Source organism: Plenodomus lingam (assembly GCF_022343315.1).
Source record: "Plenodomus lingam strain CAN1 chromosome Unknown contig_26, whole genome shotgun sequence".
NCBI classification, from domain to species: domain Eukaryota; kingdom Fungi; phylum Ascomycota; class Dothideomycetes; order Pleosporales; family Leptosphaeriaceae; genus Plenodomus; species Plenodomus lingam.
Window position 1 is genome coordinate 2,058,202 of NW_027093941.1, and position 24,285 is coordinate 2,082,486.

General features: G+C 53.0%; 11 protein-coding genes across 11 annotated transcripts; 8 read left to right on the forward strand and 3 right to left on the reverse strand.

The window, feature by feature from the left end:
• Positions 1 to 172: 172 nt before the first annotated feature.
• SAC6 (Fimbrin, actin-bundling protein) lies at positions 173 to 2,448 on the reverse strand (the record flags this gene model as incomplete). The annotated part of the gene is made up of 4 exons (XM_066097387.1): positions 173 to 1,193; positions 1,247 to 1,962; positions 2,054 to 2,264; positions 2,426 to 2,448. 4 exons carry the CDS (start codon positions 2,446 to 2,448, stop codon positions 173 to 175), a joined length of 1,971 nt encoding a protein of 656 aa, XP_065952864.1.
• A 267-nt stretch (positions 2,449 to 2,715) lies between these two features.
• On the forward strand, positions 2,716 to 2,979 carry IAQ61_006991 (uncharacterized protein; the record flags this gene model as incomplete). The annotated part of the gene is made up of 1 exon (XM_066097388.1): positions 2,716 to 2,979. The coding sequence occupies one exon, from the start codon at positions 2,716 to 2,718 to the stop codon at positions 2,977 to 2,979; it is 264 nt and encodes an 87-aa protein (XP_065952865.1).
• A 1,896-nt stretch (positions 2,980 to 4,875) lies between these two features.
• On the reverse strand, positions 4,876 to 8,279 carry IAQ61_006992 (uncharacterized protein; the record flags this gene model as incomplete). The annotated part of the gene is made up of 5 exons (XM_066097389.1): positions 4,876 to 6,226; positions 6,276 to 6,408; positions 6,463 to 6,651; positions 6,703 to 7,512; positions 8,237 to 8,279. The coding sequence occupies 5 exons, from the start codon at positions 8,277 to 8,279 to the stop codon at positions 4,876 to 4,878; spliced, it is 2,526 nt and encodes an 841-aa protein (XP_065952866.1).
• A 606-nt stretch (positions 8,280 to 8,885) lies between these two features.
• IAQ61_006993 (uncharacterized protein) lies at positions 8,886 to 9,167 on the forward strand (the record flags this gene model as incomplete). Its single annotated transcript, XM_003845836.1, has 1 exon — positions 8,886 to 9,167. The coding sequence occupies one exon, from the start codon at positions 8,886 to 8,888 to the stop codon at positions 9,165 to 9,167; it is 282 nt and encodes a 93-aa protein (XP_003845884.1).
• A 135-nt stretch (positions 9,168 to 9,302) lies between these two features.
• Positions 9,303 to 9,653, forward strand: IAQ61_006994 (uncharacterized protein; the record flags this gene model as incomplete). The annotated part of the gene is made up of 1 exon (XM_003845837.1): positions 9,303 to 9,653. One exon carries the CDS (start codon positions 9,303 to 9,305, stop codon positions 9,651 to 9,653), a length of 351 nt encoding a protein of 116 aa, XP_003845885.1.
• Positions 9,654 to 11,406: 1,753 nt separating this feature from the next.
• Positions 11,407 to 12,879, forward strand: IAQ61_006995 (uncharacterized protein; the record flags this gene model as incomplete). Its single annotated transcript, XM_066097390.1, has 5 exons — positions 11,407 to 11,529; positions 11,597 to 11,937; positions 11,974 to 12,224; positions 12,384 to 12,616; positions 12,682 to 12,879. Coding segments are annotated over 5 exons (1,146 nt in total), but the record flags the coding sequence as incomplete, so codon positions are not given.
• A 210-nt stretch (positions 12,880 to 13,089) lies between these two features.
• IAQ61_006996 (uncharacterized protein) lies at positions 13,090 to 13,248 on the reverse strand (the record flags this gene model as incomplete). Its single annotated transcript, XM_003845839.1, has 1 exon — positions 13,090 to 13,248. The coding sequence occupies one exon, from the start codon at positions 13,246 to 13,248 to the stop codon at positions 13,090 to 13,092; it is 159 nt and encodes a 52-aa protein (XP_003845887.1).
• Positions 13,249 to 13,818: 570 nt separating this feature from the next.
• On the forward strand, positions 13,819 to 15,793 carry IAQ61_006997 (uncharacterized protein; the record flags this gene model as incomplete). Its single annotated transcript, XM_066097391.1, has 4 exons — positions 13,819 to 14,151; positions 14,176 to 14,233; positions 14,467 to 15,026; positions 15,534 to 15,793. Exons 1-4 carry the CDS (start codon positions 13,833 to 13,835, stop codon positions 15,791 to 15,793), a joined length of 1,197 nt encoding a protein of 398 aa, XP_065952868.1. The 5' UTR covers positions 13,819 to 13,832.
• Positions 15,794 to 19,118: 3,325 nt separating this feature from the next.
• Positions 19,119 to 19,794, forward strand: IAQ61_006998 (uncharacterized protein; the record flags this gene model as incomplete). Its single annotated transcript, XM_066097392.1, has 2 exons — positions 19,119 to 19,250; positions 19,552 to 19,794. 2 exons carry the CDS (start codon positions 19,119 to 19,121, stop codon positions 19,792 to 19,794), a joined length of 375 nt encoding a protein of 124 aa, XP_065952869.1.
• A 360-nt stretch (positions 19,795 to 20,154) lies between these two features.
• Positions 20,155 to 20,891, forward strand: IAQ61_006999 (uncharacterized protein; the record flags this gene model as incomplete). Its single annotated transcript, XM_066097393.1, has 4 exons — positions 20,155 to 20,253; positions 20,346 to 20,517; positions 20,645 to 20,806; positions 20,866 to 20,891. The coding sequence occupies 4 exons, from the start codon at positions 20,155 to 20,157 to the stop codon at positions 20,889 to 20,891; spliced, it is 459 nt and encodes a 152-aa protein (XP_065952870.1).
• A 703-nt stretch (positions 20,892 to 21,594) lies between these two features.
• Positions 21,595 to 23,790, forward strand: IAQ61_007000 (uncharacterized protein; the record flags this gene model as incomplete). Its single annotated transcript, XM_003845843.2, has 1 exon — positions 21,595 to 23,790. The coding sequence occupies one exon, from the start codon at positions 21,595 to 21,597 to the stop codon at positions 23,788 to 23,790; it is 2,196 nt and encodes a 731-aa protein (XP_003845891.2).
• Positions 23,791 to 24,285: the final 495 nt, after the last annotated feature.

Consider the following 24,285-nt stretch of genomic DNA (forward strand, 5'->3'; position numbering starts at 1 on the left):
CCATCATTGTCATTCCAATCATCCATATTGAGAGCCAGAAGGAGAGAGAAAAAAGGCAAGAATAAAACAAAAAAAAAAGTATTTTCATGCCATTGCTTGCCATACATCATTTTTCTTCATATCCATCTTCACATCCACATCCACATTCATCATAAACATCCCTCATCACCAATCACTGCGCCCCCATCTTCTCCGCCGTACTCATCAGACTGCCAATAAACGTCGTAATCAACCGACTCTGCACCGCCACAATATCCTCTGGCACCAGCCAAATCGTCGCCCCCATCTTGCGCGCAATGCTAATCGCCAGCTTCGCATTCTGATAGCATTCCTCGTCGTTGCGGCCGGGCGCCACGAGATCGTAGTCGACGTACGCCGGCTTCATGCCGGCCAGGACATCGAGCAGGAAGACGGCATTGGCGAGGGACGAGTCCTTGAAGGAGCGGACTTGGGAGGATTTGCCCGCCTTGCGGGCCATGTCGTTGGCCCATTTGATCATATCCGCGTCGGCGATTTCCTGCTTGCCTAGCCGTTGGGCCAGCCCGTTGAGCGTCGAGACAATGTCCTTGCGCATCAGTTGCCACACGAGGCCGAGGGTGAGCGTGCGCTGGCCGTCTGTAATGTCCGCGCCCTGGATACCGGGCAGACTAAACTGCACCTGTTTGCCTAGTTCCACCGCGTAATTCGTGTTCTCGAGCGCCTTGAAGCGCATGAGCTCCTGGCCTTCGCGGGGCTTGTTGACATGTCTCCAGTTTACGCTGCCGGGAATCACCTTGTCGTAGGCCTGCAGAATGACGGTGCCGTCCTTGAGGTCTTCGTAAAACGATTGAACCACCGGTTTCACGTCAAGAGAATTAAGCCACAGGGTAAAGACACGGGCTTCGCGTTCGCCTGTCGCGTCGAAATCGTCAATCTCCGCCTTTTCTTCTTCGGTAATCGGGTCGAGGCAGGGGTGCGTATTGAACAGGTTGGCGACAAAGGCGAGGTTAAGCTTGGGGTTTCCCGCTACGAGGGAGCTCGGTGTCAGGAACTTGCGGCAGCCAAGGGCATCGGCGTTTTGAAGGACACTTTCGGCGCGCTGGAGCAGGTCGGTCTGCTGTAGTGGAGAGCGTGAGCAGATTTCGGGTGCTAGTTGGCTGAGCAAGACAGTATAGTTCTCGCCATCTTTGACATCGGTGGAGAAGTTGGTGACGCTGGAATTCATTGTTAGTGTAACCCGAACCAAAGAACAAAACCATGCACTCACGTTCTGTTCCACTTGGCGTTCTTCAAGTGGTAGTTGAACCACCTCAGAAGAATCTGCTCCGGGGGCAGACGCAGGAACTGCTCGAGAGTCTCATCGTCTTCCAGCAGTCTGTACAGCTCAGGATGCAGCTTGATGTCAATCTTGCCAAGCAGACCTCTCCGGATAATCTGCCATATCAGACCCAGAATCAAATGCTCGCGGACCTCGATAATGTCTCCACTGCCAATGTTGACGACGGAACATCCAATACCCTTGGCGGACTCGATGACAATGTTGTTATTCTCGGTGAAGTGGAAGTTGTTGAGCGACTTGATCTTCTTGCCCGGCTTGTTCAGCACACGCTCGTCAATGGTATCCGGCACGCTGTCGTTGATGAGCTTGGACAGCACCAGGCCATCCTTGCAGGCATCGAACATTTCAAACGTATCCGTTGGGAAGGGTAGGCGGTCGCCAATATCCGGGTCGCCGGCGAGAACGGCATTGATGTGGCGGGTGAACTCGGTGCGCTCGTCCTCGTTGATGGTGTGGGTGACGTTTGCTGAAGAGCCTTGGACCTGGATACGACCTCCGCCTCCACCGCCGCCAATGCTGCCCTTGGAAGCGTGCCCAGGGTTCGAGGGGACACTGCCTCTGGGGCCGGTGCCAGCGCGTGGACGGGTTGGACCGGTGGACATGCGCTGCTGGGCGGGTGAGGAGTCGCGCAATTTGGAGATGAGCTGCGGCTGTGTCAGCTTCCAGTTTCCCTTTGCCTATTTGCCGAGTAGCAGCCAGCCAGCCAGCCAGAGTCAAATAGAAATCCCAACCTACATCCACATAGTCGTCCAGCTCGACGCGCCGTGAGCTATCGAGCTCGACTTCCTTCAGGGCCTGTCGCACGACATCGTACGGCTGATGCTCCGACTGCTGAGCGGCCTTGATGACGGTACTCTCGTCCAGATAGCCCTTGTCGTCGACATCGAGCTTGCGGAAGGCGTCTTGCAGGCCAAAGATCTCGGCCTGCTGGAATTGAGGGTACTTTCTGCTCACGGTGCGCGGTTAGCCAGGTCACGTCCCTCTACTCTACTACCCCGCCATCCGCAATGGAAGGCGACGAGTGCGTGTCTTTGTTTTATTTTATTTTCCTTGTCTTGTTTTTTTTTCCTTTTGCCCGTGGCCCATGGTAAGAGCAGGGTGACGTACTTTTGCAGCTTGATTACATTCATCTTCGCAACGTGGTCTGCCGAGTGCAGCAGAGTAAAAGAGCGGGCGATTTGGGTGTACCAGGCAAGGGGAGTGAAGTCGCCGCTGAGGCTGTGACTGTGACTGTGACTGTGACTGTGACTGTGACTGTGACTGTGACTGTGACTGTTGGTGCTGCTGGTGCTGGTGCTGGTGTTGATATGGCCGGTGCGGGATGTGGTATGGCTGGTGCCTAACAGCTCAGCCTCAACCTGAGTTGCGCGTCTGTCCTCTCTGAATTTGCCCACCCGATGACGACTGCCCCGCCAAGTCGGGCAGCTGCTGTCGAGAGGAGGCAGTCGCAACCAGCCCACCGCGCCCTGATTGGCCACGTGCAGCACCCTGCAACTCGCCGCCAGCATCCTTCCTTCACCCTTCACCGCGATCCTCTTCTCGCCTCGTGTCCTGCACGGTCCTTGGGCGTGAACGGGGAAAAGGCCGGTATGGAACTTGCCTGGCTAGACCAACACCGAGAAAGCGAAAGGACCAAGAAGGGGAGTAAGAAACGAGTGTGATGGGCCTCTTTTTGCGCTGGCTGCCCAATTTCCCACAGGGAGGCGGCTGTCGGACAACTTATCTATGTGTCTAGGAGTACTACTTGCCTACCTACCGCCCCGTCCGGCAGGCATACCGTGTGATACATATTTTCCCTCTTGATGGCACGTTCCTGCATTGCCGACTGCATGCCTATTCTAATTCCAGCCTGCCCTGAGCCAATCGCAGCCCCGTGTTTCGACGAGGCTGCATGAAACTGCAGATTTTCCATTGCAAGCCTGAGCGCGGGGGGCGCGTGAGACAAAGAAACTCCTGACGCCTGCATAAGAGAGCCGGCACTACCGTCTGCAGTCTCTGAACTCCCGTCTCTTTTCCTCTGCCAACCCGACCCATCTTTTCTGCGCCCTCTTCGGTCTTCAAATCACGACGCGGATTCGAGTCTTGGGACTTCACTTTCTCGGTCCCTTACCACCTGGGGGTTCGGTTTACCAAGCTTTCAGCTTACCCCCTACCTGGCCCTCCTGGCTTCTTGTTCATCTACACAGGTACATATCATGGATTCATGCTGACCCGCGAACTGCCGGCGAATACGATGACAGGTGCAAACACTATCCGAGCTACCTGTTGCACGTTCTTTCCAGGGAGAAGGAGACATGGACATGGCCATGATCCATTGTACCTACTACCTACCCTAGGTACCCTATCCTACGCGCACGCTGCACCTGACGTTTTACATGCCATCAGCATACACAGTACCTTCCCTATCCACACCTACCTTACTTTACTTGACATCCCCATTCATGGCTGCCCCTATTCGCATCACCTCTTCCTTCACACCTGGCTGCGTACGTACCTACCTATACCCCCCCTCATTCCAACTGCCATGCATAGCACGCACATCAAGACATCATGCAAAGCTTTCTTGTTTGTTTGTTTGTTTGTTTTTTAGAAGAAGAAAAAAGAGCTTTTGATTTTCCTTCCTCATCGTCCCTAAGGTCGACGTCGCCGGCTCGTCAAATTGAAAGCAAAAAAGAATATTCAGGCCACACTATCTCTCCCCACATGACTCCACAGCGGCTCATGTATTTTTTCCAGCTCGCTCAGTCCACCCACAGGAAACAATATGGCCAAAGACCTTCTACAAGCTCGACTGCGGCTCTTCAAACAACCATACTTCCATCAACGCGTAACAGTCCTTCCCATTCGTCTACGCCTGCCCATTTGCCCGCCGTGCTATGCCAACACAGCGAGAGCGAACAGGTAAGAGAGGGAGTTTGTGACGCCTTGTCGTCGGTCGCTTTGCCAGCCATGTGTCCAGTATTAGCGGAGATTATGATTTTCCCCCACGTCGAGCAAGTGAGTGTCCGGCAACAACGCGCCACGGGCGCCGACTTTACTCGCACTATTCAACCACGTCAAAGGTCGAGAAAAGGGTCGTGAAATAGTACAGAATCGGCATCAGAAAGGCAAGCTTGGCAATCAAGCATACTGCGAAGACGCATGCCGAATGCAGGAGTCGTATATCATGAGAAGGAGAGTTCGAGATACGCTTGGTCCGTCGAAAGCAACCCAAACAAGCAGACAATCATCAAGTTCGTCAATGCACAATGGCGCAGAAATGTAACAGGAAATAAGAATAAACAATAGTAGACACAAGGAAAGGCTCTGCATCTTCCAACGAAAGATGGTGTAGAGGTAGTCAGGTAATCGTAATGTTTCGGTGGTTTTTGGTGTATGTGATGTCATGGCAGGTGAAGGCGAGGTTGACGGGATCCATCCGAGTGAGTCGCTTACAGACGACGGCAGCAAAAAACCGCTTCAGGATCCAGACACTAAAACTTCGACCACCGTCTAAGTGCAAAAAATGCAAATCAGTAGTCTTCCTCCGGTACGACGTGTTGCTCACGTGAAGCGTGTTACCTCCGGGCGCGTTGTGCGGCCAGGGTGTGTGCGCGTTGGAGGCCAGGAGAGGGGTCCTGCGCGTAAGTTTGGCCGACAGCACCGCCTTCCATCGTCTTGCGTCTTTTGAGGCCGCCCATGTCGTCACCTTGAACACTGTCAGGACGATACGTCTCTGCGTCCTCTTCGTCGCGCCCACGCTTGCCAGAAGAGTTGACTCCATTCGTGGGAGCATACCCTTGGCTCGCGTATTGCGGAACAGCACCAGGACCCTGGTATGCATCATGAGCAGCGTTGCCATTAGGAGCGCCTCTAGGATCGCTCATGACGTTGTACAGGTTGCTAGAGGGTGGTGCCTGTCGTTGTGGTGTAGGATAACTAGAGCCCCACTGAGCTTGACCGTTAGTCGCCGTTCGTGGGGTCGCACGCCCAGATCCGTTCTGATGAGGAGATCCCGTCATTTCGGGCGACAGATGCGTATGATCGGCGTGCATTGGTCCCGGTGGACCGTTGGGGTTATACCCATAAGGTCCTCGATTTCCGTTGTACGGAGCACTGGAATGCGTGTACTCGTTCTCCTCCTCGCCACCTGCTGGAGGGGCTGCAACCTGTTCGTTACCCTGTGGCATCATCCCATCAGACGCCTTCACCTCGCCCTCTTCTGGAACATCGCTAATGCGGGAAGGCGGCGCCATTTCTGTCTTTGGGTATGCATTATCCGGCCGGTAGCTCATCATCGGTTGGCCTTGTGCATACTGGCTTGGCTGGGCCGGAGGTGCAGAATACATGGGTCGCGAACCGTCATAACTCTGAGACGAGCCATACGGAATACCTTGTTGCACAGCACCTGGCGGCGTGCTTGCAGGTGTCGTGGGCACGGAGCGCGCGTTGCTTAGCCCGGTATCAATGGACAGAGGCTGATTACCCTGAGGATGTTGTTGCACATTAGCTCCATTCCATTCGTACGAACTGCCTTGATTACCCATACCCATCATGCTCGAGGCACTCGTGGGTGGTGTTGGGAAGGTATGAGCGCGGTCGAGACTGGGTCGACCAGAGGATGGGTGGGGTTGGATGGCATGCGGAGGCTGCGACATGGCGGACCCTACCGAATTCGTCATCGAATGGTGATGATGCAGGGACGGGGCCTGTGATGTCGTTGGTCCTGCCATGTATCGTTGCTGAGTCTGCATAGAGTCAGGTCTTCGATTACGATCGACAGCAGCCATGGCAGCGCCTCCTACACTTGCCCTCGTCTGGTTTGAGGGGTGATAGAGCAGAGCCCCAATGTCGTGGACAAACAGGGGGTACAGCTGCTCAGTGATCTTTTCTTTGTTCGCAAACTCGAGAGCTCGTTCGAAGGGGATCCTTTTGAGCTATCAGTACTACAGTCTGAAGAGGAGAGGATAGGACGTACCAAACACCCTTGAGGTGCATTGGCCCGATCTTGACCACATGGCGCGTCTTCTCACTTTTCAAGATGCCATCTCTGCGACCTCGCGTCATTCCTGCTACGTTGAGTAGTTTTGTCCCATTGATCATGTGATTGTCTGTCACGAGGTCAGTCCTGCGGCAAATCAAACATCATCGGAAAGCGCATCTACCTTCACGGCGAGCAACGCACACGCCTTTCGCCTCGACCTGGAAACAAAGACTGCCCTCGTCTTCCCACAAAGTAGCCGTTACACGGGGCTTCATGCCTGGAGGTGCCACTTGGCCAGTATGATCAAAAGTATGACTCTGATAGCTCTGGGAGCCAGGCATGGATGAATTTGGGGCGCCCGCAGACATGGCTACAGTGGTCAGCATATGCACCTGTACGGTCCTGGGATCTTCAAGCCTACCTGGTAGCTGGAGGGTGGATGGCACCAGCGCGTTGTTCATGGACGAAGATGCTGGTAGCTGCGATGGAACGCCGTTGTTGTATGCATACGGATAACCTGTGGGCTGTCCTCCATATTGGTGTTGCTGTTGTTGCGGCTGCATCATCGACGGCTGATGTGGGTACGAGTAATGCGAAAGCCCTGCTGGCGGGCCCGAAGCGGGCGCATGAGCTGCAGTAGACATGTGGGGTTGATGCACGTCAGCATACGGCTGCATCTGGTTCATGCTGTTGTATCCAGCAGGATTGAATCCGTAGCCTTCCTGGGTTCCGTACTGGGAGCTTTGCGTGGACTGCGCGCTTCCGGGCTGGCCACCGCGATGCAGAGACTGGGGAATCTGTTCGGGTGAAGGCGTCTTGAACCCAGCTGCGTGACCGTGTGTCGATGCAGCAGCGTACGATGTGTTTGAACTTGCGCCTCCCGAGCTAAATGAGCCGCCTCGAGGGGATGAGGAATTGGACGAGCCGCTCGTGTGCGGCTGGATCTGGGCAAGGGTGGGGAGTCGCTCACTTGGTACTGCAGATTTCAGGGCAAAGTTCTGATTATACCAGGTGTCGACGGGGCCGCGGGCGTGAACCGACGAGATGGACGGGAGCTCCAGCTTTACGGTATTGTCACGGGTTCGTGTAAGAAGAGGTAAAGGCTCGGGTGATGTCGAAACTCGCCTCACGGGTCGTCTCGAGTCAATCAATGGCACAGACTGATGATCGTCTAGAGCAGTAGGGTGATGGAGCAGCAGCAGCAGCAGGAGCGTGAGTGGAGCGCGGACTGCTGCGCACGTAGCCGGTCAGACGCTGGTCAAGGTGTTTATAGCTCGTGCAGACGGTGGATGGGGCGAATAATCTACACCGCAAGTCAGTTGCTTGTTTGCTCCTAGAAGGTGAGCTCGGTAAGGCGCAGCGGAGCCAACCAGAGGCAGGCAGCCACGTGGGCAAACGGCCGCACGGGAGCAGATGCATCTGTATAGAGGCCGCAGCGATGGAGAAGAAAAATTGGGGGAGGGAGTATACATAAGATTCAAGGGCAGGGCATGGGGTTGCCATTGCAAAAAAAAATGTAGGAGGAAGGTCGAGGCAGGGGGGGGGGGGTAAGGGACGGCAAGACATACCACAGGAGCAGTGCGCAAAGGCAATATATATGCAGGTTGCGAACGGGGCGGAGCCGAAAGACTAACTTGGGTCGCTTGCAAACAATGCAGATGAACCAAAAAATCACGTCGTTACGTCGTGGAAATCGTGAGGATGATTGGGGCGCGCGTAGCAGGACCAGGCAAAAGGCAGGAATGGATGAATGCTGAGCAGGAAGAATAACTGGGCGGGTGTGCAGCAGGCCGGAACATAGACTGTGCAGCGTCTAGTCGTGGGCGGATGTCGTCGTCGTAACCGGTCGTAAAAGTCGTTGGGCACGTTGTGGATGGAGTGCGGGCCGAGCTATATAATCGATACTGATGGCTGGGGCGAGCACAGCACTGCTAAAGAAACACTACGCGACCCACGCGTCAGTGGCAGCTCGTGCAAGAGAGAAGGCACAATGGGCATTGACGAAAAAGAAGCAGCCTCGGCCAGTCAGTCTATTGCGAGAAACAAGAACCACAACAGCCGCGCAAAGAGAAGAAGAAAAAAACAGAGGGGGGGAGCAAGAGAGAGAGAGAGAGAGAGAGAGAGAGAGAGAAAGAGGGAGGGAGAGAGGGTGTGTGGGTGTGGGTGTGTACGTTGTGTGTGAGTGAGTGGGTGAGTAGGTGAGCGAGTAAGAGCGTGAGAGCCTGGCAGAGGGAGGGGGAGCTTTGTTTGCAGGCTGCGGGTGGGGTGGGGGGAGGCGGGAAGGTGTGTGTACTGACTGTACTCTCTTGCTGGCAGGCGGAGGTGGTTGGGATGGGGGCCTTGACTCTAGCGCCTGGAGGGGCGTGGACCAACCAGCGTGGCTGTAGATAGGCGAGAAAGAGTACAGGACGGTGGAACGGGGAAAAACGCTGGGCAGGTGTACCCGGCCACGACCACGGGAAGGGGGGCCCACCACAGCAGCAGTACACAGGACAGTACACAGTACACAAGTACAAGTATGTACCTAGGAGAGCAGGAGCAGAAGCAGGAGCAGGAGCAGGAGCAGGAGCAGGAGCAGTAGCAGTAGCAGTAGCAGCGACAACAATGAGCACTGCTGTTGCTGATGTCGTGGGGGTTGAAGCTATTGCTGTTGCTGCTGTCGCCGGTGTTGCTATTGCTGGTGTGGCTACTGCTGGTGTTGGTGCTGGTGCTACTCCTGCTGTTGCTGCTGCTGCTGCTGCTGCTGCTGCTGCTACTATCACTGCTACTGCTGCTGTTCAATGCAGACGAGAGCCGAGTGGATCGAGGCGGGAGCAGATAGCCCTAAAAGAGAAACGGATTGGAAACTACAGTACTTACCACACAACTCTCTGGTCTGATGAATGATCTTGCCGTCACGTTTTCTTCAGCGAGCGGGAGCCCTCTTGGGAGAAGGAGTGCAGAAAGCACGGCGACGACGGCGGCGGCGGCGGTGGTAGTGAGGAAGGGCGGAGAAGGAGGGGCAGTTTGCAGTGCGGTGCAATGCAGTGCAGTGCAGGGCAGGGTGGAAACAGGGCAAAGCAAAGCAGAGCAGAGCAGAGCAGAGCAGAGCAGAGCAAAGCAGAGCAGAAAAGCAGAGCTGGGTTGTGGAGAAGAGAGTGGTTCTCGTCAGCGATGCTGCAGGATTCTCTGCAGCGCTCACAAGCAGAAGCAGGCAGGCCGCAGCTAAGAGGGCTGAGCGAGACAGGCGAGCAGTGCACGCCCCGCCACGCAGTCCGTCCTGACGAGGCCGCTTTTTCGCGCGGCCGGCCTGTCCAATTGCCTCAGCACTTTGCTTCGGCGCGCTATCGACGCCGCCTGTTGGCTGCTGGCTGCTGGCTGCTGGCACGTTGATGTGCAGAAGCTGGAAGGCCAGAGGCTGCTGCAGCGGCGGGCCGGCGCGAGTTTGCAGAAGCGGCGACGACGGGTAATGCACACGCAAGAAAGATGCCGCAGCGGAAAGCCCGGTGAGCAGCCCAAGAGGCCAAAAAGATACAGATTGCGTAGATGTGCGGTGGGGGGGAGGCGTGGGAGGAGGGGGGAGGGGGGTTTAGGTTCTGTGCATAAGTCCAGTAGTAGTAGTAGTAGTAGCAGCAGTAGCAGCAATAATAGTGTAGTGGGAGTAGTAGTGTATTAGTAGTGGTTGAGGTGTGTGGTAGTGGTGGTAGAAGCAGTGATAGTAGTAATAGTAGTAGTAGAGTACCAAAGTAGGTAGGAACTGAACTGCACCCTACATACCAACCTTCTCTGCATACACAGTGCGCACCACACACACCACCACGCACCACCACCATCATCACCACCATCATCATCATCACCCACGAGCCGCGGCCCTCCCCCATCCGAAATTCGTGTCGATAGTGGACACATCCATCACATCGGGCCTGGTGCCAAAGGCAAGCACCGTGGCATGGGGGAGGGGGGTGGGGAGGGTGGAGGGGGTGTGTGTGTGTGTGTGCACTCTGTGTGTGTGCGCCGGCCGACCCACCACCACCACACTCCTCAGCCTGGACCGCATCCTGCTTCCTCCTCAGTCAGTCCCGTGAAGGCAGGCTGTTTCGCGCTCCATGGTTGTGCACAGACGTCGTCGGCCATGGGTGGGTTCATACCCATACCCTGCCCTACCCTACCCTACCCTACCCTACCTACATACAATACATACCTACTGGGACATGCTGACTGGGCTGATCCGTCGACAGTGCGGTTGACAAGGGCGCTGGGTTGCGTGGGAGGAGAAGGGGAGGGAGAGGGCAGGGGGGTAGGTGGCCACTATACAATTCACTGCAAGTGTACAGACAGTAGATAGGATAGACACTATACTACTATGGTATGTACAGTAGACAGTAGGTAGCATGTATGTATCCTATCTATTGGCCCCTGGGATTAGGGGAGGAGAGGGGGGAGGGGGAGGAGGAGGCTAGAGTAGTAGAGTCCACCAGTCTGACAGGGACAGGCCCTCGAGAGCTAACACAAGGTTCGACGTTCCACTTCCACTTCCATATTCAGCGACGGTTATGCGCAACCGAGCCTTTGCCCTCCTCCCACTTGCTGCCACCACCTGACGACAGCAAGCCCGCACAACTGGCACAGCACCGCACCGCACCGCATCACAACCGAATTGAATGCTGATGCAATGCTCCATCTATCCCATGTATTGTCCTTAGGTACCTAGCAACCTATCTACCTACCCATCTACCTAGCTATTTACCTACCTAACTACCCATCTACCTACACACTGTGTGTACCGGTTACCTACTCCACTACTCCACTCCGCCCTACCCTACCCTACTATCCTACCCTATGCTCCGCCTTCGCTGCTTTGCTCCAGAGCAACAATACATACTGCACATACATATGCTCGGGCCGGATCTGCTGGTCATGCTTAGCGTCTCCGCCTTGTCCCCCAGCCTTCCCTCTCAACAGTGGCAACTTTGCAAGCATGGGGTGGTTGCGCGCTCCAAACTTAGCGGGCGCCTACTTCTCTTCCACAACAAAAGCGCGCTGCTTCCTGAATCCTGACTGAGGTATCGGCTGGCCTCCCGATAGGGATAAAGACGGCTAAATGTCCATGGCCACTCATGGCACTCGGAGATATTTGACGCGCAGTTGCGGGCAAACTGGCACTGGATATGGAGCAGCACTCGACGACGGGCAACTTTGCACGCTGCACGTCCTTGCCTTAGTCAGCCGCGTCGTGTCGTTGGTGGAGGTACGAGCACAAGCGCTGCCCGTGTGGTGTAGAGTTGCCATCCCAGCCAGCGATCGGAACGCAGAGACCCTGTTGAAACAGCTTCAAGTCACGGGCGTCAGTGCTGGCTGAGTGGCCCGCCTGGCGCGATCAAAGTGCACCGCAGTCTGCGACTCAAGCCTACGGAACCTTCGTGGGTACCGATGCGAGAAAGCAGAGCAAAGCACACTTGCCTGTGCCGGACAGCCAGCCAGCCAGCCAGGCTGATTCTGAAACGAGCTCCACAGCCGCGGCATGCCCATCTGCTCAGCATGGCTGTCATCCTTCCGTTTTCAAGACGGGCGCTCGATGCTTTGGGCAGGACGAGGGCTGGCCGCAGCAGTGTCTTCAGACAGTGAGCCGATGCCAGCTCAGGCTAAATGACCGCGATCCAACAGTCGCAGGGATTGCGTGTGCCCGAAAGCGAGCGGGATAGACGGACGGTAGACCGTGCCAGCCAGCCCGCTTCCTCTTCTCTGCGGGAGAAAGCGTTCAGACCTCGCTGGCTGCCCTGGTAGCCATGCTGGCAAGTCCTATCCGTCCGAGAGCTAGACTGCTGTACGGACCGTCTCTCTCCCTCGAGCGCAAGCAGGAGGCCAGTGTTCGACGTCCGTTGCGCCCACGCGAGACGACCTCAGACGACCAGCACTGGGAGCATACCCGAGGAGCAGCATGTGCAACGTGGAGACTCGAGATGGGTACGACAGCCATGTCATGTCAGCGGGGTCGCGGCCAGCGGAATAGACGAGCCACACCAGGACAACGAGCGCGCCGAGGCGTCCTCAGTCTCCACTCGCAATGATCTGGAGCACGTCGAGAGCGAAATCCATGGACAAACGTGCCGATTGTACCACCAGGCCCAGTGTTGGATGTGGACGCAGTGGGGCATGATAGGATCATAGTCGTTGCGGTGAGTAGATGCGCTGGCGAAGCTAGCCGGATCCAGAAGGGTCCAGCTCAAGTCACGCCTTCTGCCTTTTCACTGCCTCGCCCTCAACAGCCACCCGCACACCACACACAACCTGCGTCAATATTCTTCACGCTGTCTCGCGCTCACAATCTAGGGTCCCAGTTCCTTGGATGGGGCGTGGTACAGCACAAACAAGGGCATTCCTTTCGGCCAGCTGAAACATGCTTCAATATAGCGCCCTGTAGGTTGGCGCCACCATGTACATGCCATTACCTCTACCAACCCAGTCGATCGTACATGCTCCCGTCCTCGCTGCCAACCCGCACATCCATGGCTTTTATCCTGCAAATCCCACTTGCACACTCTTCTACGGAGTACAGTTGCATGACATAGTGGGGAAATGGGAAACGGGGAATGGGGAAACAGGAAATGATGAATGGTAAATGGTAAAAGTCAGACTTCGTCCGTGTGCGGGCCATCATCCATGCGAACGGTGACAGCCTCTTGAGACTGCGCGCCAGCCACTTACCAGAGAGAGCAAAGGCCCCCCCTCCCCCCTGCTCAGGTTGTCGTCTCGGGCGCCAAACAACTGTTCGCATCTCGTTCAACCCCTGCTAGCCGCGGGGCCTCTGATATCCAATCCTCAAGCAATCCTATCTTTGCAAGACGTGGCCCAAGGTCTGGTCCAGAACGGTACCTCTGACACCTGTGCGACCGGTGACGGCATCAGACGAGGAGTGGATGTTGATGGCATCATCCGGCGGGCCCCCATCCACGGACCACAGAGAGACGCTCAAAGCCATGGAATCCATTGCAGTCTGGTGTTACCATTGGCAAGCACGCGAATTGCAGTCAAGGTAACAGGTAGGCGCACAAGTCTCAAGCGTCCCACGCAGTACTACGCACGGGAAGTCTGCGCTTCAGACAAGCCCGTCAGCGAGAGCTTAGGTCCTACCTTTGCCGCGTGGACTCGGGTGTCTGGGAGCTATGCACAGGTGGAAATAAACGTGCAGCGCAGCCGGCGCGATGTGGGAGCGGATCGTGGAGAAAAAAAGGCCCGGGCGCCATCTCGACTTGCAACTTTGGCTGACCACCACCACCCGTTGTGGATCCAATGCCATTGTGAAAGCGATGGAGCTGTCAGAAACAACAACACAACTTGACCAAGGGAGCCATGCACGGGTAGGATTCAGGCCCCCTCAGCCCCTCCAGCCTTGGAGCACATGACGTGGACTCTATTCTCAGACGTCGGCAGGGTTTTTCTTGTTCAAGGGCGAGTCCTGTCGTAACAGCCATGACTTCTCAGCACAATGAATGTTTCTCGTGTGCCTATCGGCTACCTACGCAGTGGGGTCTGTGTGCCATTTCATCCGCCTAAGCAGGAAGGCCAGTCCGAATGGGGGATGGCAAAAGCGGATTCGGTCTATTGAACCCCACGAGCCTCGTTGTCTCACTCGCTACAGCTGGTGATCCCCCCTTCCCCAATCCTCCATTAACAAATTGGGGACGAGGGGAAATGAAGCAAGACGAGTTGATCTTCAGACTTTGGACAACATCTTGCCTACAATACCTACTAGCACAGTCTCGAACCACGACAACACGGGCACAAGCGTTCCTGCAGCTGTACGGTAATCCCGCGATACAGCTGAGCTTGGACGACTTGAGCAGTACGATTGGCTGCGATTCACCTGCACCTACCCGTGCTGCATACATATGTACATATGTATCGTAGTACATAGACATGCGTGTGATGTACAGCCTAGGGTATCCCTGCGTCCTTGTCCAAGTATGTACAATGTGAGTACATAGATAGTGTCTTGTAGTGGGCCAAAAGCCCGTGCCCTTGGGTTTTCCTTGTCAGTCCAGGATCTCTGAGCATGAGACCCGAGCGAACTGCTGCAAGACCCATCGATGCACATCGTCGCACAGGACACATTCGCGTTGCGTTGCTGAACATGATACATGTGCACAGCGAGGTTGGACTTTGTCTGCACATCTCCTTTTGTTTGTTACCACCCCCCACTCCCCAGATTTCTGAGCATTGGAAGCATGACGGCGAGCATCATCGCAACTCCGGCCAAGGCCGATCAGAACAGAAGCTTTCCTTTGCCAATGGGAGCTGGCCACGTCAGAAGCCAGCGAAGCCGTTTATCGGGCTATCGACGGCGCAAGCAAGCCACGACCACTGCTCCTTGCTCTGACTACAGCTCGTGGGCTGCATCAGCGTCTTCTGATTCGTGCATCTTCACTCTTCACACTTGGTCCGTGTCCCCCCTCCCTCCCCCCCCCCCCCCAGCGTCCAGCATCACGAACTTGCGCCCCACTCTCCGTCTTCGTCTTACCTCACCACGGGGCCACTCGCTTGCTGCGTTTTCTAGTCTATTCCAGATCGAACTCCCACACGCCTTTTCGACCTCCTCAACAGACTTCACCATTGACAATCGAAGTGAGGGGGGCGCGCGCGGAGGGGGTTCAGCACATCTACTCGTTTTGTCGTCAAGGCACAATGGCACCCGAATGATGGCTGCCTTCGGCGCTACACCGCTTGTCTATCATTATTGCCGCACCGGAAAGGATTTTGGAAGAAGAGGTAGGGATTCGATAGTATAAACAGCACACGGAAGTAAGAGCTGGATGACTAGGGTAGGGATGACGGCCGTTTGGCCCCGCTTGCGCCGCCATATCATCATCACATGTACCTAGGCATGTATCCGTATCCCTTTCCTCACTGTGACGAAGACCAAGTACCGGCAGCAGAATCCCAGAGGGTCCTTTGATCTCAGACATGGTCTGAAGAGACGGATGGGCACGCTTATCGAAGCCCACTGCCCTGCAGTATCTTGACGGCTGCAAAAGCAAGCTGCACAAGTAGACTGCTGTCTCGCTGCGAGCCAGCGGAGCCGCTGAACATCACATTGCGTTCGCTTGTCCTGCCGCAGGTTACGCACGACATAGCTACCTGCATCAATTGCGCGCCTGGCCGTTATGTGGGCTACACTGCAGTCTGCCAGACGGCGTGTAGTAGCGGCACCACCCACCCTCATTCTGTCAAAATCTATTCGACAGGTCTCTGTCCAAAATTTGAAATTACATACAGCATCTGTCCACCAAGATTGCTGCACTAAGCAAGTCCTTTTGCACGAACATGCGTTCGAGGGAAGCCCTCGCCCCAGTTATGCATGTTCATTCTTCACTTCATGGACATGGGCTCTTGCGCGAATTCATCCAGCCGTGCGATTTGCTTCGACAATCATCGGCATCGCCACCAGGAATCTGGGTCCATCGCGACCTACTGTGGGTGTATGCGAGTGCGGATCGCGGCGACCTGCCGTTCCGCAGGAATACACTACGCCTTGATGTCGTCAATTAGCCATAATACACGCCGAGAGTAATACATGGTACACCAATTACGCTGATCGAAGGGCCGGCAATGTCATTATCGTTTAGAGTATATTAGCTTACCTTCACACCAAGACTAGAATCTCACGACGCCCGACTCCGTGCCCGAGGCTTACCGTAAATCATCGCACAGTACGCAGCAAGTTGGCTAGAGAAAGCATAAGTGTAAGATGATAGCACCCAGCAGACTGGTAACGGGCGGTTGGATAATGTCAAACGTTAATATCGCGTACATCCTGCAATCTATTCCACACGGGAACTCGCTTTCCCTCGTCTTTTTCCCTTTTGCGACTCCGTAGTAAGCCTAAGTTGCCTGATGGGATCCAACTTGGAACAAATTGGAAAATCGATTGTATCAACCATCTCGCCTAGCTCCATCAGACCAACCCCACTCTACCACCGTCCATGTTCGACTCGCTAGCCATTCCGCACCGGCAACCTCCCAGAATAAATAATACCTCACGCCAAGCCCGCAGAAGATACGTCCAACCTCTTGGTTCTGGGAGACGCGAGTCCAACACTGGTAGTCTAGGTGGTTCACGCACCTCTTGACCCGGACTATGCTCCTGATTCATCCAATCCTTCCATCCATCCATCTATCCGTTCGTTCTTTTTTTCTCTCATTCATTCCAACCTCGGCCCACAACTCCTTGTTTTTCTTCCTTCTCCGTGTCCTAGGTGTAGGTTTGGTGTATCGACCTTACTAGCTAACTAGCCTGCGATCGTACCACATACCTCCCCTCCCTCCTTCCGCTCTTTTTTTCTCAAGACTTGCAACGTACACATCCATCGCTCATGCCGATCCCAACCCCATCAGGTCCTTTTCATGTGCTTTTTTTTTCTAATCATGCCTGGGATTTTGATTTTTTCTCGAAGAAAAACAAATCTGGGCTAGTATGGTTTTCACTCCGCTCCTTTTGTTGCTTGGTGTCTTGTTTCGGCTTTCTGCTTTCTGCTTTCTACGGTTTGTCATTTTTGTTTTTTGCTGCTGTTTCTGGGCTGGAGCGAGCCCCGGTTTACGCTACTGTATCGTGACCCGGGGTTATGCCGTGGATTGCTTGGGGTTGGGGTGGGTGGGGAGATGGAGATAGAAGGGAGATTGGGTAGGTATGGGAAGGTGGGTGGGTGGGTATGTGTGGCCACTGGTAGGTGCAGTGTATATGCAGCTCCACGTACCCCCAGAGGGAAATCTCAAGGGGATGCGGGTCGAGAGGTGCTGTGCTCTGCTTTGTGGACGGTGGTGATAGTGGTGGAGTACGGACAGTACAATGGTGGAATGGTAGGGTATTGTGCATGACAAGATGGGATAAAAGAAGATTAATTGTAGATAGAAGTAGTCATACTAATACTGTATCCATAATATCCACCTACGCAATACTTTCTTCCACCCCGATTAAGTGCGTTATCGGATAGGAAGCCTTTCCACGCAATATCGGATTCGCCCACGTACTTTCTTTCACAAGCCTATCTACATACATCTCTGAATATACACCAGTGTGAAATACTTCGCTACCATGACTTTGAAAGCACTTGGTTATGTTAGTGGGCTGTTGCTATGATATGTAGCCTCGGGATTAGATATGTATACATGAACTACGATAACATTGTGGGAACAAGATACAGCGCAACACCACCACGTTTACTATTGAATTACATAGTGTTACTACGCTTGCTGTTGATTATACACAGCACAAATGTATACATTTCATCTTGTTATATCTACTGCCCGTTAATATTAATGTCTAGGGTAGGCTCTTTGCTTGACTTGGTGATGTAGGTCTGCTGAGTAGTCAGGATTGGTGTCGTATGTGTGGTGTGGTGTGGTATGAATGTGGATGTTTGAGGGCTTGGGTTTGCGTGGGTGTCTGTTTTTTAATGTTATTTGTGGTTCTTTGGGTGGGAAGGGGGGTTCATGGTTGGGGTAAGAGGTTGTGAGTAGCTGTGGTGAAGTGTGTTGTAGTGCATTGATGAGGATGAGTTAGTGGAAAGTGGATGGTGATGGGAGAAAGTGGATACATATGAAAATAAGGGAAAAATGGATTGGAACTGCTTTCTTTCCTTGAGGTTAGGATTTTTGTTGGTGATGTTTTTGAGATGTAGGGAGGCTGATGAATTTTGTGCGTCGTGTCTTGTTTGGACTCTGTAACGTTCAAGTAGGTACTCTACCAAACACAGAAGCACACAAAAATAACTTCATGGAACAATTAATGGATTAATGACCACAAGCATAATCATGACTTCAAGTCCACTATCACCCTGTAGGTTTAGAGCTGATAACTCGACTCCAACGACAACTAGGCACCATTCACTCTCTTAACCCACCGAACCACCCCACAACTTCCCCTCCATCAACCGCACGTCATGCACCATGCGAACACACGTTAGCACCCACGCCCACCTCGCAAAACCACAAAAACCCCCAACCACAGCTAATCAAACCTGAAACGCACGCAAACTAAAACAAACCAACCGGGTCACACATGCGCACATGCCTACACATGTACCTATAGGTATACACAGTACCTACATATACCTACCTACCTACCTACAGCAAGACATGTCGAGTAATGCACCGACATGCATACGCATAACCTTCCGTCGCGTTCGGTGTCGGTGTCGGTGTCGGTGTCGGTATGGGGGTTTGTTTTGATCGCGTGCATGTGTTGGGTTTTTGCTGTGCAGAGAAAGTAGGGCGGAGATGGGAGTGGGTTGTTAGGGGAGAGTAAGGGATGGGTTGGTTGGTGGGGGAGGGGGTGGTGGTGGTTGCCCTGCGTTGCTGGGTCCGTTGGAGTTGGGGTTGGGGTTGGGGCGCGTGGGCGAGATGAAACATTTGATGTGGGAGTAGGTCTTTTGGTGAGCTGTGAGTGCTTGACTTGTAAGCACTTTGCTTATATGCATTTTGTCTATATGTACTTTATTTGTATCTGCTTTAGTAACAGTTAGTAACTACTTTGCTCGGAAACAAATTGCTTGTAGCTGCTTTGCTTGTAGCTACACTACTTTGCCTGTAACTCCTTTGCTTATCACTACTTTGCCTGTAACTACTTTGCTCGTAAACAATTTGATTCTAACTACTTTGCTTATAACTAATCTGCCCATCATCACTTTACTTAGAAGCATGGTAATAATTCTGTGTATATGGCTCTCTTGAGTTGGCACTGGATCAAACATTCCTCACTGTAGCATTAATCAAATCCTTTCTCATCATTATTGAAAATGCGCTTCTCTCTCGCCATGATCTTCCTCACAGCTGTTGGCTTTGCTCACGGCAGGATACCCTGTAATGGAAAATCTCTTGGAGGCGCTATGTATCTATCTGCTCCCCAAGTTTTATTTCAAACTGGTAATAACTGGCGTACAGGACCGTGTCGAACGTCTGCAGACTGCTGCAGATGCGACATTGCTGATGGGAGCGGTACATTGAGCTGCGAGAGTCAGTATTCCCTTCTCTTCTCCTAGACTCTGTACTACTTGACTTACATTGTACTGACTGCGCATGCAGTTGAGAAAGGTCCTAAATATCAAACGTGCGTCGTTTCTGGATATACGGAGTATTGCAAATAGAACAATCCCATCGCGTGCGGCTCTTAGTTGGTCCGGCAACTGAAGAATAGGTGAAAGCTAGGAGTATTCGCAAGGATCACTGGAAACCAGCTGAACAAACAAGATGATTCCTCAACGCGCCTTCTAGAAAATTTGATCATGACTTGGCATAGATCTTGGGATTTTCTGGGGCAGATGTCGGGCTCTTCGCGCTCTTAGTGTGTCCGACTCCCAAAACTGTTGCCATTGCGTGTTCACAGGACATTGAAGCTCACCCATTGCGGCTCATTCTGAGATTCCCAATTACTATTAACTACGGTAACGAGACCTTGAAGATTCACCTGTTGAAGGCCTATGCTATTGTTTCTGATGGAAATCTTGGTCTACCTGGTGACTTGAAGAACTCACATTTTTGAGTGTCATTTTTGGCCATTCTCTTTTGCTGCAACAGCCTTCGAGAAGATTATCCGGCCACACATTTTAAATCCTCACCCCATACAGATAATATGTTGAAATCCAGCGATTTTGTAACAAGTCTGTTTCACACGTACGTTTGAAGCAAAGCACGCGACCTCCCATTCAGCCGCATCGTCATTACCTAGCGCATAGGCCCTTCAACCTAGCCCCGCACTAGATTTAGCCCCATCATTGACCCCCACCCCAGTCAATGGCAGTCCATCATCCCAACTTCCTCACCGCAAGAAAGCCTTCACATCAACCCCTGTCTCGCCTTCCCTCAACCCTCACTGCGCAAAGATACAGCAAACCACCCAAACATGCCAGCCGCAGCAGATATCCTCTCTGACCCGGACATCAACCAAGCCTACGAAGATGTGCGCTCCGACAAGTCCGAGACCACCTGGCTTATCTTGAAGGCATGTTTTCTCCGCATGCCGACACGCATGACCCGAAATCGCGTGTTGAGAAGGATGTAAAGAATGAGAATTAATGTCCTTTGTTTCTATAGTACGCATCTGCAACTTCGGATAATCTCACGTTGGCATGCACCGGCACGGGCGATATTGCCGAGATGACAGAGAGTCTGGCGGACGATGAGGCGGCGTATGCGTATGTGAGAATGAAGTTGGGGAATGATGAATATTCAGAACGGGTCAAGTTTGCTTTCGTGGTCTGGCAAGGTGGGTTCCATGTATCCTTTACTTTGACACTTTCTTTTGCTGCTTGAGAGGGCTCGCGCAGAACTTTCGAGATGGAATTGTAACAAGGGGAGGATTGATGGCTCAACGATGCTAATGATACGATTAGGTGTGAACACTAAAGTCATGCGCAAGGCCAAGATGTCGTTTCAAAGCGGACAAGTCAAGCAGGTGATTCGAACGTATGCTGTGGAGATCCAGACGAGTGATAAAAAAGAGTTGGAGGCGGAGGCTGTGACGTTGAAGTTGAGAAAAGCCATGGGCGCGAATTGTAAGTACAAATCTGGAAACTCGACTTTGCAGTGGCAGAGAGCTTATGATGACGCGTAGACGACCGGCAAACAACAAATTACTAGATGTGTCGAAGTACAAAAGATACGTAGAAGAAACTGTAGATTTTGAGTTTTGCATTGATACTGTTTACTTGTTTCCCTGTGTAAGATTCCTCAAGCCATCCAACAGTCTAGTTCTTCTCATCATAGGTTCACCGATCCCAATATCATCTACAGCCTCGCTTTGTCAAGGACGTCCTCATTCGGGCAAAATATCCCCACACACTGCTCCTTGGATATGGCTCGGGGCTCCAAGAATCCGTGCACCAGATGGTGGGAGAGTTCAATGGGATATAGGGAAGATCGTAACACATTATCAGGAATTCCCAACTGCGATTTGCATGTGTAATTTCCACAACATCATGCTTTTATGACCATTACCAAGCCTCATGAAGATATTGATGGCACTCAGGTGCAAGTCCGAAAACAATGGTACTTGTGCTTGACCTTTGAGGTGTAGCATTTTGCCAGTGTTCATAGATTTTATATAGATAGATGCCCATGATACGGAGCTCGAGCTGCGATCTGATTTGCCCGATGTGGCTAGCGCGATTTCACATGGATGAATGACGCGCATGCACGGGATCGCGGGAACACGCGACGTGAAGCGTGGATTCAACCATCTCGACCACTAAAGTCCTGGCACGCGGCCAAACGCGCCCGCAGCTACTCCTGGTACTCTTCATGATTATGGTACATGTCATAATGCCCTGATATACGCCCCAAAATGTCCTCACCGGCGCCCGACTTCGCCTCGTCGTCTCAGTTCTCCATCACGTCCCCGCGCTGCATACCCAAATCCAAGTTTACATACAAGCAACTGCACCAGCTCAAATCCTTCAGCCCGACAACACCTCTCCGTGTAATCGCCCACGTCGACCTCGATGCATTTTATGCGCAATGCGAAACCGTCCGCCTAGGCATCGACCCGAACAAACCACTCGCAGTTCAACAGTGGCAAGGCCTCATCGCTATCAATTACCCTGCGCGTGCTTTCGGCCTTTCGCGGCACGTGACGAGTACTGAGGCGCTGAAGCAATGTCCTGAACTCATACTACAACATGTAGCGACGTGGAAAGAGGGCGACGAGAAATGGGCATACCATGAGAATTCATTCAAAGACATGTCGACGCATAAAGTCAGTTTGGACCCGTATCGCCAGGCGAGTCGGAAGATTCTGCAATGTATCAAGGAGGCGTTGCCAGAGAAAGAGCAGCGGGTAGAGAAAGCGAGCATTGATGAGGTGTTCATGGATCTGAGCGCACAGGTGCATACTATACTCCTCGACAGATATCCTGAGTTGAGGGGCCCAGCGCCGTACGAGGATCCAACGGAGAGGCTGCCCAAGGTACCAACCACTGTGTTGGACTGGGCAGCCGATGCGCTGGTGGAAACTGGCGAGGAGGATGGCGAGGACGCCGATCCAGATTGGGATGATGTGTGTATGGTCATTGCATCGGAGATTGTCAGAGAAGTGAGGAGGCACATCAAAAATACATTGGGCTATACATGCTCAGCAGGTGTGGCGAGAAACAAGATGCTGTCGAAGCTGGGCTCCGGTTACAAGAAACCGAATCAACAGACCGTCATTCGAAATCGTGCGGTAAAGCACTTTTTGGGAGATATGAAGTTCACCAAGATCAGAATGCTGGGCGGTAAGCTGGGCGACGAGGTGGTTGCCATGTTCGGCACGGACAAGGTCAGAGACCTCATGGACCAGCCACTCGAGCAATTGAAGAAGCTGGGGGATGACACAGGAACCTGGCTCTATTCAACTATCCGCGGCGAGGACAACAGTGAAGTCAACCCCCGAACCCAAATCAAAAGCATGCTCTCGGCAAAGTCCTTCCGACCATCCATTAACTCCTTCGAACAAGGCGTCCGCTGGCTCCGCATCTTTGTAGCAGACATCTTCTCCCGCTGTGTCGAGGAAGGCGTCCTAGAAAATAAGCGCCGTCCCAAAACTATCAACTTGCACCATCGCCAAGGTGCACAAACACGCAGTCGTCAAGCGCCTATACCTCAAGGCAAGCCCCTCTCCGAAGCCATTCTCTTCGACCTCGCCAAGAACCTCCTCGCTCAAGTTGTCGTCGATGGACGAGCATGGCCTTGCGCTAATCTCTCCTTGAGCGTCGGCGGCTTCGAAGATGGCGTCACAAACAACAAAGGAATCGGTGGTTTCCTTGTGCGCGGCGATGAAGCAAAAGCCATGATGTCGACCGCAGGACGCTCTATTATGAGTAGTTCCAGCATTCACGAACGGCCATCCAAACGAAGGCGAACCAAAGGCAATATTGCAAATTTCTTTGGGCCAAAGGATGAAAAGAGGAAGGACTTTGATGCCGCACGAGCCATTTTGATGAAAGCGCATAGCGAATCGACTAGAGATGAGACAGAAGATGACGACGATGCTGATGGGGACGAAGAATCCGCGACGTTGAATTCCGATGATTTAGAGAGACCTTCTACACCGCCGGCATTGAATCACTTTGACTCGAACAATAATGGCGATTGCCCACCTGATACGCCACCTTCAGCACAGCCACTCGCTCCTTCACATTCTCATCACGAGCATCACCAGCAGCACCAACCTGATATTCCAGAAACGCCAATTCCCCAACCTAAACCTCCATCACACCAACACATTGAGACATACTTTTGTGCAAAGTGTAATGTCCACCTACCTCTTCACGAGGAAGCTGAACATGTCGACTATCATTTTGCGCTGGAGTTGTCAAAGGAGATGAGACACGAGGAGCGACAGTCCCCATTGACTACTGCCCAGAATGCAAGAAAAATCCCTGCTGTGCAAAAATCTGGGCGAGGGAGAGGAAGACTACCGGGTAGTGGTGCTGGAAAGGGAGGCACAGGTGCTGGTAAGGAGAAAGGACAGGCAAAGTTGGCCTTTGGGCGGCAGACTTGAATAGAATTTGTTACTCAGACGAGGCCATAAGTAGAGATGAAGATTCTAGATACCCGAAGATTACAACATCTATCTCGTCCTGGCCATCAGATTTGAGAAAGTGTATTGTGATATGTTCAGTATTTCGATCGATGCATTTCCTGAAATATTACTTGTCTTCAAGAAACAATAATTTGCATGAATTCTCAGGACTGCAGAAAAGAGGACCGTATTCATGAGGATGTCTATTGTGTATATGAAGAACTACTGAGTCATGAACCTGACTTTCTAGCCAGACTTACCAGTCAAGCCGGGCCAAGCACCACGAAATCGTCTTCACCTCCGCCCTTCTCGTATACGATTCCACCGAAACCCCACAAAACCCTATCTAGTGCCCCGGATTTTTCGTCCCAAAACTTCTTGCCCCCCGCAAGGTATGGGATCGGCGTCCGCCATACCGAAATTTCGATGGCGAGCCGAGGATTGGATGTAGAGTTGGGAACGGCTTGAATAGAG